Consider the following 16,057-nt stretch of genomic DNA (forward strand, 5'->3'; position numbering starts at 1 on the left):
TTTGGATTCAGGCAGGGGCTCTCTACTGAATCTGCTTTGACATCATTTGCTGATGAAGTCTTATTGAACATGGAACAAGGTAAACTGTGTGGGGCCGTGTTTTTGGATTTAACCAAGGCTTTCGACACTGTGGACCATCGGATTTTGTTACGCAAGCTTTCCAAAATTGGTTTATGTGAGAACTCGCTTCAGTGGTTCCGCTCTTACATTACTGACAGGAAACAGCGTACATGTTGTGGGAACGAGTTGCCAGTTACCCATGGGGTCCCTCAGGGAAGTATTCTGGGTCCTCTGCTATTTGTCATCTAAAAAGAGAAATGATATTTTATTTTGTTCACTAAGAGCATCACACTCGGGATATCTGAAAATTAAACGTTAAAACGTTAAACTCGGCTATCAAAAATACAATTTTAGCGATATTTTTACATTACGAAATAAACTCCCAAACGACCGAGGCCTGTTTTATCGGGTATCGAGAGCCTGGCAAGACCGAAATAGCTGTACAGTGTTATTCACAAGACATCAATCAACAAAACAGTGTTAGGCTTTTCGACATTTTTGACTGGTTATCGAAAGATCCTAGTTCAAAGTCGGAATAGCTCATCCAGCCTTGTTGCTCAAGTGGTCGCCTCCAGGTAACCTGCCGAACCTAACAGTAGAACCACAGGTAGCGCAAGCTCTATGAGGATATGTAGGCCGTGACCTTTGCGTGAGTCAGTCGTGATTCGAGCGTCACGGCGAGCATTGCGTAACGGCGAAATTATAAAGATTTGTGTGGGAAAAAACGATTGCTGCTTTAATTTAAAAATACCAACGAATTTTCAATAAAAATATTCCTACCTGAACTCCCTTAGACTGTTCACAGTCCCCCTATTTTTCCGTGGGATTCTCGAGACCGGTATGCTTCGATGGAGCTGCCGCCATCTTGGTTTGTAAAAGCGAGCGCGATCTGGGGAGAGTGTCTAAACTACTGAGGGGAACTGAGGGGAGGGGAGTGGAGTTGGGAGGCGGCGGGAAAAATAGGGAGACTGTAACAGCTTCTCACTGTCTCGTGTTCGAGGGGCGTGCCGAGACTTTGTCGCCTCGACTAATTGAATCAAACAAAAAATATACTCCCCAGAGATAAACATGTCAAATTGAAGGAAATACGATAGTCCTTGTCACAGTACCGTTTCTGTACCATTTCAAAACAAAGTACAGTTGCGAAATAAAATGAAGTTGCGAAAGTCTTTCGAGTGTAGGCTTGAAAATACAGTACAGTACATCAGCTATTTGCAAAGTGAATTTCAATACAAGCGGAACACATGCAGTGAAGCTAACAGCGAAACCTTCAGATACATGCCGCATATTTTGTAACATTTATTTTAAAATAGCAGTCGGCGATTTCGGGAAAAAAAACAAGTACATTTCCACAGAAAATTTTTTTTAAGATCCCGGAAAGAGCTGGAGTTGCCAGCATTCCTCTAGCCGATCTTTTTAAAGCACATCGATCTTGGAGTTGAAGTGGATCCACAAGATGGGAAATCTTCACGTCGTTGCAAAAGCGCTTGCGAGGAAAGCCACGATCAGCAACGTTTCAAGCGCTTTGTGTGTGTTGTTTCGCCCCAGAGAATTGTTAAAAAAGTCGTCCCTACAGTGCGCCATCTAATAATAATAATAATGACAATCTTTAATGAGGAAACTTTTTCACTAAAAAGTGGTTTACAAAAAGGACCTCGAAAATTAAAAATTAGAAATTTACAATGAATAAAAATGCTAAAAGATGCTACTACAACTAATGTATCTTATGTGTAAAACAAAACTTAAATCAATGAATTAAAAATCTGACGCTTCAAAATATTTACATTATCAGAGGCTCGTATAGTTTTGTCCAGCGAGTTAAAATCACTTACAGCATGATAGCCAGTTCTTTGTTCCATGCTTAAATCAATGAATTAAAAATCTGACGCTTCAAAATATTTACATTATCAGAGGCTCGTATAGTTTTGTCCAGCGAGTTAAAATCACTTACAGCATGATAGCCAGTTCTTTGTTTACCCCAGTTTCTTTTAATGGATGGAATTTTGAGGTTTGCTTTATTTCTTGTGTTGTAACTATGCTGTTCTTGCTGAGTGACTAATGTTAATTCGTGATGCGTAAGACCATTAAGACATTTATATACATGTACGCATCGGCGCTGGAAGCGCCTTTTTTCTAGTGTTAACCACTTCAGTGTAGTTAACGCATCAGACGCAGAGGAATACAGTGGTCGATTTAATATTATTTTAGCCACCTTATTTTGAAGCACTTGCAAGCTAGACATTAAAGTTACATTATGTTTGTCTCCCCAAACTAAATCAGCATACTCGAATAAGGGCATAACAAGGCTTTTATAAAAAAGGATGCGCGCCTTAAACGGTAACAAATGCTTGATGCGTCTAAGTACGCCAAGCCTTTGATTAACTTTCCCTGCCATGTATTCTACATGATTGGTCCACGAAAAATCAGACGATATTAAGATTCCAAGATATTTAAAACAAGTAACATTGTTTATACAATGATCAAAGATTGAAACAGTTAGAGCTATTTTCCTCTGTAACTTCTTGTTACTGCCTATAAGCATGCATTTGGTTTTGTTCAGATTCAGTGTTAACTTATGTTCATTCAGCCATTTCGCCACAGCCAGGAGGTCTTGGTTGAGCTTTTCAGTCAGTTCCTGAGAGGAAGACCCATAGCAGTAGATCACCGTGTCATCTGCATAAAGTGATGCTTGACAGGCATCTAGAACGCTTGGCAAATCGTTACATTGACCCTCATATCTGTAAAAAAAAAAAAAAAAAAAAAACTAGGATATTTCATTTTTGAGGCTTTTCCGGAAGAGGAAAAAAAAGAACGTGATTGTATTTCAATGCTATAAATTACTGTACTTTATCACTGCTATGTACAGTCGGCCACCCTGGGGACTTTGAAAGCTGGCCGTTTCATAGAAGTACAATATAAATTGGATAGAAATGGCAGTCAACGTAATTTTATTGCCTCTATATAGTAAAACGCTTATTGAAAAGTGAACATATGTGAAGATAAATGCAAAAATCATTGAAACAAATCATTAAGTGCCCTGTATGAGACGAGTTCTCTATTCAATGGCTAAAATCAAAAATTGAGGAGCAAGGATTTCTATAGACTTGCAATATACTCTAAATATGAGCGCAACAAAACAGTTGGTGCTCTATCTACTGATCTATTATCATAGTTTAATATTGCACCGGATGTGAAAGACTTGCACGTGTATTACGGCTTGTGACTTGTCATTAGTGGAGATTGTTGATATCAGTTTAATCTCACCTTCATATTATCTGTCACCATTTCGGCTGGCTTGAAAAGCCCATTTACGCGGTACAACTTTTGCTTTCGGGGATGCACAATCTGCGAGCCAGCGAGGCATGCGAGGCATGCGAGTCAGACGTGCGAGGCACTCAGGTTAGCCTAAAAAACACTCCGGTTAGCCTAAAAAGCACTCCGGTTAGCCTAAATAGCACTCAGGTTAGCTTAAATAGCTCCCCGGTTAGCTTAACGGTTAGCAGTTTATGTCGGGGGTTGTTCATGCCTCGCATGCCTCGCTTGTTTTGTTCATGCCTCGCACGCCTCGCACGTCTGCCTCGCATGCCTCGCATGCCTCGCTGGCTCGCATATTGTATACACTCTTTGCTTTCGACTGTCGCATGGGATTCCCGGGGGGGGGGGGGAGTTCTCCCAAAAAAATTGGATAGGGGTGTGTGGCCCGCTTCCCAAAACCCTTACCCTACTTATGACCAAAATCTGCTATTATCCCTACCCTATTTATGACCTGACCAAAAATTTGATACCTATTTATGACCTGATACTGTCTGGTCAACTTCAGTTCAAAAACCCCTGGAGCCCAGCGTGTGACAAGCCGTTGGGGCACGTACACAGTTGCTGTAAACATCATGATGAAGAAGTACTTTTTCTAAAAAAAAAAACATAAATTCAAGACTAGAGTGCAAAAATCGATACCCTTTTTATTACCAAAATGGCTAAACTCGATACCCTATTTATGACCAAAGCGGCTGAAAAACCATACCTTTTGGGACCGCACATACCAATATAGCTATATATATATAAGGGAGTACCCCGACCCCACACCCCCCGGATGCGATTTCTGGAGCGCGCGCTGCTCGCGTCATGTAACTCTCGTCATTCAACATTGCCTATACCTACGATTGCCGTAGGATTCTAGGGGTAAAAAAACAATAAATACTAAACTTGCAACAGCAGAAAGGTGGCCGCGTTTGGATAGAGGTATCGAATACAGCACTTTATACTGACAAATAATTCGGGGCTTTGGAGGCCGAGGGAGGCCGCTTAAGCTATACTACTGGTCTTCATCAGGCTAGGTGATGGTGTCGACTGATTGCGTAACTGATTAATGTGTTGATTGGTGCGTTTTGATCCTCTCTTTTTAGGCAGTTGATAATTGAAGGATTTCAATCCTTGTCGTTCAGACTAGAAATATACATATATAGTTTGTACATTTTCATATATAGTTTGGCAAAGTTTTTGACGGGCGCACGATGTGGAAATGCAAATGGTGGAGGTTGCATGCAAAAGGAGAGAGGACGGTGACATCAGTAACAAACACCCCAATATGTAGCCTCCATTTCGGCTTGCGCAAACATCGATTAGCTTTTGTTCTATAGCCTGCGCCGGTAATTACTTTCACACGACCCCACAAGCTGCACAGCTTAAATACTTATCGTTGCGTACTTGATGGTGCCAGTCCGTCTGAGTCGCAGGCTATTGTTCCATTGTGCTGATGTTGCTGATGTGGTCCCGTGCCAAGAATTTTATACACAGCCAAATCGTGTGGTTGGTAATGATACCAGTTTGACGTTTTGATACTTTTACCATCATTTAAGCGGACTTTCCTTTCTGCAAGTCGCTCTCGAGTAAACTAAGTTCGGATCTTGTGCCGTTAAAAAAAAACAATAATAATAATAATTGTAACAATGTTTAATATTTCTAAAGCGCAAATTAACATATGAATATGATCAAAAAGTGAGTAAAATGAGTAAAATCTAATAACTTCGGCAATATTAAAAACAGCTCGTTGCGTAGACTCATAATCGAAGTTTGTGTGAGTAAGTTTAGTTGAGCCTTGCCCGCTACACTGGCGTGCAGAGCTAACTGATTTACTCCAGAGCACCAGAGCATGAAAGAAACCACTTAGTGACAGACATCCTTTGTTGTCTGGAACCATTGTGTGAAGCTTTACACATGCAAGAAAGAAAAGTACGGGGTTCAGAGTCCATTCTTCTCCGCATAAATACCTGAAATCTCCCCCCCCCCCCCCAATCAAAGTCCACGAGGAAATTTCTAACCTCATCAGTACGTGCCTACCCTCCCTGGGGATCTGTTCCCTTAGGTAACCCGGCAGGACTGCGTGAGAGGCTTACTAATATATAAGCGATTCAACGCGAAATCAAGATCAGTTAGTTTGTCAGTGACAGCGAGTACTACAACAGCTCAAGAATTACAAACCGTAAAGTTACTGGGTTTTGACGCAGTGTTAATCCCAAGATGTCCAAAGTAAGTGAATTTCTGTCATCATTTAAACCAGTTCTGAAAAAAATTGGAAGCAAAGCTTATTTTATCGCGGGAGTGTGACACGTTGCTTAAGTGTGATTCACCATGAACTCTCAACTAGGATGGTAAAACAGACCTAGGAACGACGAAATTCCAAGTTACTCTCAGTAACTAACTCTCTGCTAATTTGAACGGCGACTTGATTCGACTATTACCCTCTTTAGATTCAATAACTACTATTGATTCCAGCTATTTTTGTAGTCGGTAATCTCACGGCTGTCTTGCACAATCTTATCGCTAGATTACGTAACTCTCGCTCATACCTAACCGCACTAAAGGAGAAAAAGGGAGAGCTGTTCCAAACGAACTTCGTATGAAAACGTGGCCGGACACAAAACGTTTGTCTGAATGTTGTAATCGCACAATCTTTTCTTTCTTTCTTTTTTTTTTTTTGAAAATGGCGACGTCTCCTGTATTTCGTTTGGGTGGAGACGTCGGCGCGCAGATTGTGAGATAAAGACAGAACGGCGGTGACAACGAGAACAGGCAAAATACAAAAGGAAAATGAGTTACGATGGATAATTCTGCACGTGCGTTACGAAAATAGTTCATTTGATTTCTTTGACGTCCACTTATACTTTCTCAAATTTTGTGGGAGTCCTGGCAGAACTGAAACGGTCGTCCCCTCGCGACTTCGTCGCTCGTTTGTCTCTCTTTTCGGCGCGCATAAAGTCGCTCGTTTGTCTCTCCTTTCGGGGCGCATAAAAAGACAACTTTGGGCAATTCAAAGCGCCACAAGCAAACACCGTCCGAAGGGCGGCGGGGGGGGGGGGGGCTACTCAGGTACATTAGTGACGGGAAGGTGGAACTGAGTACTCAAAAAAAAAAAAAAAACGGTCATGTTAGGCTAAAACTGAACCTAAAAAGAAAAATCCAGCTCTACAACGTAAACAAAAAGAGTCCATTCTTCTCCGCATAAATACCTGAAATCTCTTCCCCCCCCCCCCCCCCTTAATCAAAGTCCACGAGGAAATTTCTAACCTCAGGAATGGTCTTTGCGATTCTCATCACCAATCAGTACGTGCCTACCCTCCCTGGGGATCTGTTCCCTTAGGTAACCCGGCAGGACTGCGTGAGAGGCTTACTAGTATATAAGCGATTCAACGCGAAATCAAGATTAGTTAGTTTGTCAGTGACAGCGAGTACTACAACAGCTCAAGAATTACAAACCGTAAAGTTACTGGGTTTTGACGCAGTGTTAATCCCAAGATGTCCAAAGTAAGTGAATTTCTGTTATCATTTAAACCAGTTCTGAAAAAAAAATTGGAAGCAAAGCTTATTTTATCCCGGGAGTGTGACACGTTGCTTAAGTGTAATTCACCATGAACTCTCAACTAGGATGGTAAAACAGACCTAGGAACGACGAAATTCCAAGTTACTCTCAGTAACTAACTCTCTGCTAATTTGAACGGCAACTTGATTCGACTATTACCCTCTTTAAATTCAATAACTACTATTGATTCCAGCTATTTTTGTAGTCGGTAATCTCACGGCTGTCTTGCACAATTTTACAAGCACTACTCTTATCGCTAGATTACGTAACTCTCGCTCATACCTAACAGCACTAAAGGAGAAAAAGGGAGCTGTTCCAGACGAACTTCGTATGAAAACGTGGCCGGACGCAAAACGTGTGTCTGAATGCTGTAATCGCACTAGCTTTTCTTTTCTTCTTCTTTTTTTTTTTGAAAATGGCGACGTCTCCTATATTTCGTTTGGTTGGAGACGTCGGCGCGCAGGTTGTGAGATAAAGACAGGACGGCGGTGACAACGAGAACAGGCAAAAAAAAAAAAAGGAAAATGAGTTACGATGGATAATTCTGCACGTGCGTTACGAAAATAGTTCATTTGATTTCTTTGACGTCCACTTATACTTTCTCAAATTTTGTGGGAGTCCTGGCAGAACTGAAACGGTCGTCCCCTCGCGACTTCGTCGCTCGTTTGTCTCTCTTTTCGGCGCGCATAAAGTCGCTCGTTTGTCTCTCCTTTCGGGGCGCATAAAAAGACAACTTTGGGCAATTCTAACGTCACTCTACTGTAAGACAACGACATGAGTAGGACCAAATTTAACGTTTTGAGGAGAACGCACGCACACGATGGTTCATTTTTTCCCCACAAACAACAACAATTTATTTAAGGTATTCCCAGTCCTATACATGGCATTACCTATCTAAAATTATTTTCAGCTCATAACATCATTTCTGGAACAACGTATTTTGTCTATGGTCCATGAATCCGTAAATATACGTAGCGATTGATCCACAACAGAGTCAATCCTATTAAAGAGGAACAGAATTTTTGAATTTGTATCTAGATCTACTGAAGAGGGTATATTTATCAGTTATTTCATCAAATAATTCTGAACGTAAATTGTCATAGAGTTTACAGGAGAATAGAAAATGAATTTCATTTTCAACTTCATTTGTCTGCAAAATACAATTATCTTAGGTTTTCAGGCCATCTTGTTTGTACACTGTGTCTGCATGTCGGAGCAATATGTAAATGATGTCTCCATAGTCGAAATTTATCTTACGCTATCCTGTAAAAAAATTTATCTTACGCTATCCTGTAAAAAATCAGCTTTCCTGGTATCGTGTAGTATAAAAACTCGATTTTCGATTTGTTATAAGAAGTCTTATTGATGATGTTCGATAAGAACATTGCAGATCAGACATTGTTTGATGTGGGAAATAAAGGCTTTTTCGTTGTTTTCATTTAATTTTTATAGATATGAAGTCGAACTTTTCACACACTGTTTTTATTTTCTGTGCAACTCCCGCCTCGGTCGTTCTCAGTCATTTCTATGAAGAAGTTGTTTCACAATGCCATTTTCTGGCAAGTTCTGTAAATAAATCCAAAATTTAATAATTGATGTTTCCGTGAAAAGTAATGTTAGTGCTAATATACAGAGTTCATTTTTAGCCACAGCTACTCCTAGCGCATCACTGTTTGCAAAAAAATATGCGTTTTTTCAATTTCGTCTCCAACCCAGAAGTTGAAATCATCTTTATCATAAATGCCCCCGCAGGCTTCAGAGCCATATAAAACAGTGGGTAGTGGGTCAACAAGTTTTTTTACTTGGTATTTTTGAGAAGTCAAAATAGGGACGTATCGCAAAAAAAGGGATCCTCTTCTTTTACCCTTAGAGTTTATTTTACATTCGTTGAAGTTGCCATTTGAAGGGCATTTACAATTTTTTCTGATTTTTTTCTTTATGTCGGTTTGAAAGTAATGTTTGTCCAGTGCTGATTTCCTACATTTCTTTTGAAATATTAAGACTTTAGTTTTCTTTGAATTGATAGACAGTAGCCATTTATTGGAGTATAGCAAGTGCCTTTAATTTTGTAGGCCTTAATTCTGCTGAATGGGAAATTAAAAAACCAAATCGTCGGCATAGAATAAACAGTTCAGTACTAGTGAGTTCCGTCTGTTTAAACAATAGGTGGTTTTCACCTCACACATCGTCACGCAAGTGAAAAAGTAAAATCCTCAACCATTCAATAGATAAAGTCAAGAAATTGATATGTTGTAGAAGAGTGATACATAAACAACGTCTGAAAGCCACAGGGCTGTGCGATATCTCCTAATCGAGTTATTCGAGAAAATGTACCACGGAAAATTACAGAGTTTAGTATGGGACGCCATGTTGGTGCCCCGTCTGATGGGCACCAACATGGCGGCGGGAAACCAGCAAAAACATCTGGAGTTTACCTTGGCTATTTCAAAGCCTTTCTTCGCTCTGCTGAACTTTCACACATTGACATTAACGCTTCTATTACATGTTAGCTGATCAGACCTGAAAAAAACAGGAGGCGAATCGATGTTTTCATGTACGTGACATGTTTAGAGCAGCAATCCTTCTGTCACGCACTGCGCAAAAATCTAAAATTCAAACTGCTCTATTTTCAAAACAAAGAATGCTATCCTGCTGCAAACAAGCAAGCCGACGGAAATTTAGATTTTCTTATATGTGATGAAGATAAAAACCCAAAATTGTGTTTAGTTATGAATTTCAGTTTTTTATGACGTCATGTGAAAACCAAGAATAGGGAGTGTGTCTTCACGTTTAAGAAAAGGTTGTCTGTTGGCGTTGCTGTCTTGTTTTCGTTAAGGTCTCTTATCGCACTGGAAGGCGGAAAACGCCAATAAACCGGATATTACACAGTGTCTGTCTTTCCCACGGGCGGTCTTGCAAGGCTTTGCAGGCGTTCATTTCTGTTGACCTTTATAAAGGTATACACATGTAATCACGTACGCTAAATTTGAGCGTTGCGGTAGCCGTTGAGTGAAATTTAAAAGTGTTTTATGGGGCAATTCGTGTCTAATTTGAGGAATTACGAATGAATTTTTAATAAAAATTAAAATAAAAACAGTGGAACTGAAAATCGATGGAATCGCCTTGAATCAGCTCAAAAAGAAGGACACAGGACACAAATACGTAGCCACGCAAAGGACTTCAGGAGGGTAATGTTTTATTCAAAAATCATTCACAATTTTGTCTTCAAATTAGAAACGTTTTTCTTCCATACCAGACCTTATAATTAATTCACTATTACGCAACGGCTACCGCATTACAAAGGTCAACGCCTGCAGAGCTTGGGTGATATGTGACTTTCCCGGATTATCCGAGATAAAAGTGCAGGAGCCACTCTTGATTCACTCTTCATCTTTTTTCGCTACTGTCAACCAACATTTTGACCCTGAATTATATGTTGTTGTTTTTTTTCTTATTTACCTTTTCAAATCGATGTTACGATTTACGGATTCATATCATAACATATTTTATTGGCATTCTCATATAACATTATAAATGATATTGCAACAATAATGATAAATATAATACCCTGCGTTCACGGGTAGATGCAAGCATGGGCAATAGGAAACATGGGTTTCGACTAAATAAATGTTACATTTATCTCAAATATAGTTGAATTACTCACAATAAAGTAGTCTTTAGTCTTTTCTGGTCGTTTCTCCCCATTTATTTCTAGTAAAATAGCCCTGATTAGCAAGTAACAACGCACCGTTTGACTCAAAACAAATTCAGCATTCGTTCGGTCTTGGTAACCGTTCGTCCTATTGAAATCCCAGGCGCGGCCACTGAGCTCGCGAGCGTTAACTCATAATCCCCCCTGGGTAGGAACCAAACTCGATCAATCGTGCGAGGCTCGTAAGAAGAAACTATGCCCATCTCCATATAAGGAAGCAAAGGGTGCCCGCTCCTGGGGGTCTAAAAGGCCGATAGAAGTCTGGAAACGAAGAGGTGTCGGACAATGTTCGGGAGAGAGAAAACTGGAAACAAGAGTCGCTTCGAGTTCAAAATATGTGGTTAGTTGGAAGCTGTTTCACCAGAATATTTCGTTGTTTGTTTTGAATAACTTGCCATGGAACCAAAAACTAACTTCATTCCAGGTTTGGAAAAAAAATGCCATCGTTTAAAGTGCGTTTACTCCAGTTCAGCGCTTGAAAGACGTTTTTTAAAATGTTCGATTTGTTTTCTTCTGTATTTTAATATAGCGATTGTTGCATTTTGCCATAAATATCTATATCTCCTTAAGCTTGTTAGAAGTGCAAGTAATTTAACTGCAACAAATTTCATTCGATGTTGAAGCCATCCGAAGAAGCGCTCGCTAAAGCTGGGAAGACCGGACTGCAATACGTCAAGTAATGTTTGTAAAAATCCTGAATAAAATGTTATTACATGTAATGGAACTTTTTCCTTCGTTAATCTACTTCTTGACCTTCTGTTTATCTGACTTAGAAAAATTATCATTGATTTCAATACACAGTTTGGCCAACAGCAATCCAATAAACTAAGCAATTTTCAAAGCCCAAATATATCAGTTCAGTCATATATTTCAAAATTGTGACTCCTTCCATGTGGGGAGAGTAATCTTTTTGTCATATTTTGTAACTAGCAAGGGGTGGAAGGAGTTTGCAGTGCTCTTACCAGGCGCAGACGAATTTGAAAAACAATGCCTATTGTATTTTCGGTTCAGTGATTGGCCAATAGCTCTAATCTCCTAGCAACGGTTAAATCGCTTCCTACCCAGTCACTTTTTAGTGTTAACGCTCACGCGCTTAGCGGCCGCGCCTAGGGTTTCAATAAACACGGCACGGTTACCAAGACTTAACGAAAGCTTTTGCTGGCGATAAAGAATGTTAGGTCTGTTCTACAAGAAATAAATGGGGAGAAACGACCAGAAAAGCCTGAAGACTACTTTATTGTGAGTAATTCAACTATATTTGAGATAAATGTAATATTTATTTAGTCGAAACCCACGTTTCCTATTGCCCATGATGCAAGTTACGGATTTAAAAATCATCATGCTTCAAGGACGCTTCATATATAAAATGGCTCATTTTTTTTTACAAATCACGGGGTCTACACTATTGAAGAAAAATGCAATTAGATCTTTGTATGATAAATTCTTAAAACTTTCACAATACTAATGTCGTAAAATAAGTTGTTCCGTAAATCAGCATATGAGACGCAGTCGAAAGAGAAATGGCACTCATCTTCTACATTTTTTGAATGGCAGCATTCGCAGCTCCTCTAGCTCTCTTGTATGTCTACCTTTTTCAATTTGAAGGTTATGGTTTCCAACTCTAAATTTGGCAAGAATTCTCCTGTGTCTCATATTCTTGACCAGATCATAGCAATCAGAACCGTTGGTACAGTTTGCTTATAAATTTGGAATAAAAATTAAGTTTAGTATTCATCTTAATAAGTTTCATTTGATGCGCTTTAGAGTCTTTCTCTATATTCGAAGAAAGAGTGGATACATATTGTTTTAATGAGTTGGGATTTTTGTTAGAAGTAGAAAAACTAGTACTTGTTGTATGATTATATTCTATCAATAGCGTATTTATTGAGTTCATGAAGCTTTGATCGTTTGATAGGGCAAGATTTTCCGAGATATATAGGCATTGCCTAGCCATACTGTCATCGGGCAAGGCTTAAAGGTGTAATCAAAAATGTAATACATTACGAAAAAAAAACGATTTTAGAGATAACCTTCCTACTTCATTTCGTGCCGCCACATTGGGTGCCCGTTCGTTAAGCCTAAGATAATATTTGAAAAATTGTGAATGGAGTCATTCAACTGAATCTTTTTCCCATATTTGAAGATACATATTATCGTAGGCTCCCCAGACTTCTGAATTATTAAGTAAGATAGGTAAAAAAAGACTATCGAATAATTTGATACAAATCTTAAGCGGAAACTTACAATACCGTAATCCAAAAAACGCTTAGTCGCAAAGATAGAACGTCTTGTTTTTTCAACAGATTTTTGTTTAGAAATTATGAAGCTACCGCTGCTAGCTATCGTAGATCCTAGATACGAATAACTAGGGACATCGTCAATGTGTAAGTCGTCCAAGAAGAAAGAGAGTTTTTCTAAAATAGACTTTCTACATTGTTTCTGAAAGATCATTACTTTGGTTTTTGAGTGTTGTCAGACATCAAGGATTCTTTACAAAATTGGTTTAGGGAGTTAATGCTTCTTTGCAAACCAACGGCACTAGTAGAAATTAGTACTAAGTCATCTGCATATAAAAGCAAATTTAGCCGTGAGCCGTTAGGCAAGGTAGCATGAACATAAATATATGTCTTCGTGTGTGTTGAAAAATACTTTATCTAATTTACACCAAATAAAATCATGTGAATTCACTTCCACACATCTTTCACCCAATCTAGTACGAAAGTTTAAAAAACACAAGTAAAACGGGCCATTTTTTTTTTTTTCGGGAAAGTAGGGGATGGAACAATTACACAACTCGTATTCCTTCTTTTCTATCTTTCATGTTGGACTTTCGACCCATGAGAACATTGCGACGATTTTTACATGAAATCATAACTGCGACGTGGCTTTCTTGTCACCTTTGTGCGAGGTTTTTACTGCATAAAGTAGGCGTCTAGTGCGATTAGACCCTAATTTTAATTTAGTTGAAAACCTTGTTGTTGATGTTTCAGTATCCAGCCACAGTATCTATTGATGACGTCAAGCGTGTATGCCCTGTATTCGCGGACCGCGTTTGTCCATTTGCAAAGCTCCCGGAGGAAAAGAAAGGAGCGGCTGGCAAGTGTCCTGCCTTTAAAGGTGGCCATTGCCCTTTCAAGGAGTGCAAAACTGTAGGAGAATTTGAAGCGAAGCTTGGCCAGATGCGAGACGAATGTAAAGGTGATGCCGCTTATGTGGAGTTTCTCAGGGAACTCGTCCTGACTGCCAAAGAAAAGGAGGTTACCGTGGGAGCCGCTTGCCCATTCTTCCAAACTAAGGGTGGCTGTCCGTTTGCCAAAGACACCAAAGGAAAGCCCATACTTTCCCCGGACTACATCGTGGTATGTAAATATTATTTCTAGACTTAAGAGGTCTTAGACAAACAGCACTAAAATAAATCGCACCTTTGCTCAGTAGCTTACATTTAAACGTCGCACCAAGGATTTACTCGACAGACTCAAAATGTAGAACCTCTTTGTACATAATCATCATAATTAACAGTACTGGAACGGAACGTTACTGCTAAGTTGCTTTCATTTCATGGTCACATTTTGGGATTTTATCCACAGGCTTAAAAGTTAGGATTACCTTTTACTGCATAATAAGCAGCACCACAGGAAAGTACTGCTCAGTAGCTTTTATTTGGACGGTCATACTTTAGGATTTCATCCACAGATTCAAAGGTTAGAACCACCTTGTACAGCAAAATAAACAGCACCACAGGAAAGTACTGCTCAGTAGCGTTTATTTGACTGGTCATACTTAAGCAATTCATGAAGACACGCAAAACAACTTCCACTGAATGGAGTTGATCGTGATTCTTTCCCTTTGTTCAGACTCCTATGGGCGTCACCTTAAATGACGTTATGTTCAAGTGCCCCGCCTTTGGCAAAGGTGTTTGCCCCTATGCTTCCTTAAAGGACAAGCACTTGGCCACAAACTGTCCTGCGTTCAAGGGGGGCTGTCCTTTCAAGAATTGCAAGTCCGTGGGAGAGTTCGTGGAGAAGATGACTCAGATGCGAGATACCTCCGCTGGCAAAGCTAATATTGATGAGTTTTTTAAGATGGTTCTTAAAACCTCGATGGATGGTCAGAAGAAGCTGGGTACTTGCCCTTTCATGGCTCATGCCTGCCCCTTCAGTCGTGATGCTCAGGGAAAGCCAATAATTCCCAAGTAAACTACCATGGCAAATCGCCCAGAGGTTTATCAACAGGAAAGAGTCGAAACCAAACATGCTGATTCTGGGCTAATTTCATTTTTTGGGGACTTGTTGAGAATTGGTCAAATAACAGAGAATTTGCTTGATTAGTTGTTGATCGAAAATTGTGTGAAATCTAGGGCAATAGGGTGTAGTGCTAGCTCATTAGTTTGATCTCGACGGGTATGCTGTTTAACTGGATTGACGAGTACAATAAATTACATTAAAATCTCACGCGTACGTGGACGTGTTTTATTCCTTTTAACATGAAATTTAAAATGAATCATTTGACCCATTGACTCTTATACCGGTCTTGAAGTGCGCCTTATGACTTCAACACTTTTATCAAAAGAAGAGGTTTTTGCCAATCCATAAACCTATGGCTAGGTACTTGTATCTCCTATTATTCCTTGAGTCAATCCTTTCAGCAGTATTTAGAACTGTTTTTCCCTCGAAAAGATATGATGCATTTTTATTGCCGATTATTTCGGTCCGTTTTGTCTAACCGAAATATTGGGCAATAAAATTACTAACTAAAAGTGCTAACTGGAAGATAAACCTTCAAAGTCTACCATGACCCCCCTTCCCCAAAATTGCTTTGTACGCATGTACCGAAAGAAATGTTGAAATACTTATCCAACATTAAGAATGGTGTTTTAATTTCCACGTTGAAAACAAATGGTTTGTCGGTTTGGCTACAATTTGGCAGAATCGTGACTATAAAGAAAGCATCCGTAACCTTGCATAGCCTTTGTTGGGAAAAAAATGCTTCGTGTCGGTACGGCGATAAAATATCAACATTTTTCCCTCACTTTAAAGGTAACACGCTAATAAGTTTCGGAAAGTAATGCAAGACTGGAAATGCACTATGACTTGCGAGGGTTTTCACAGCTGTTTCGCGTTTCCATTTCTCAAAAAATATTGTGGAACCCCGCGTTTTAGTACAATCGTGAGTCAGAAGATAAAGCCGACCTGTTGACGAAACTGCACACAACCAATCAGCTTGCGGGTTATAAAAATATAAAGGGAATTCTCTTTTGTAATTTTCAGTTGTTTATAAAAACTGATTATAGCTTTTCTTTAGAAAAACAGCTTGCTTGGCCCTGCGCTTTCAAATGTCGCATTTTCAAAATTTATTCTTCGCAGGCTACTCGCCTAGATTCTGATAATTTACCCCTTTAAAAACCATACGCAATAGACAAATCGAGATAG

The 16,057-nt window shown here is 39.6% G+C and overlaps 3 protein-coding genes across 4 annotated transcripts in view; 1 reads left to right on the forward strand and 2 right to left on the reverse strand.

Annotated features, from left to right (window-relative positions):
* The window catches only part of LOC146468308 (uncharacterized), a 46,427-nt gene that overhangs the window by 21,392 nt on the left and 8,978 nt on the right, over positions 1–16,057 (reverse strand). The gene's annotated exons all lie outside the window — the stretch shown is intronic.
* LOC146468310 (uncharacterized) lies at positions 1,684–2,789 on the reverse strand. Its single transcript, XM_085124827.1, has one exon. The coding sequence runs from the start codon at positions 2,600–2,602 to the stop codon at positions 1,922–1,924; it is 681 nt and encodes a 226-aa protein (XP_084980953.1). The 5' UTR covers positions 2,603–2,789; the 3' UTR covers positions 1,684–1,921.
* LOC146468311 (uncharacterized) lies at positions 6,709–15,079 on the forward strand. Its single transcript, XM_085125102.1, has 3 exons — positions 6,709–6,861; positions 13,619–13,987; positions 14,483–15,079. Exons 1-3 carry the CDS (start codon positions 6,853–6,855, stop codon positions 14,822–14,824), a joined length of 720 nt encoding a protein of 239 aa, XP_084981228.1. The 5' UTR covers positions 6,709–6,852; the 3' UTR covers positions 14,825–15,079.

This window comes from Pavona decussata, unplaced genomic scaffold, assembly GCF_977016875.1.
Source record: "Pavona decussata unplaced genomic scaffold, jaPavDecu1.1 SCAFFOLD_133, whole genome shotgun sequence".
NCBI classification, from domain to species: Eukaryota; Metazoa; Cnidaria; class Anthozoa; order Scleractinia; family Agariciidae; genus Pavona; species Pavona decussata.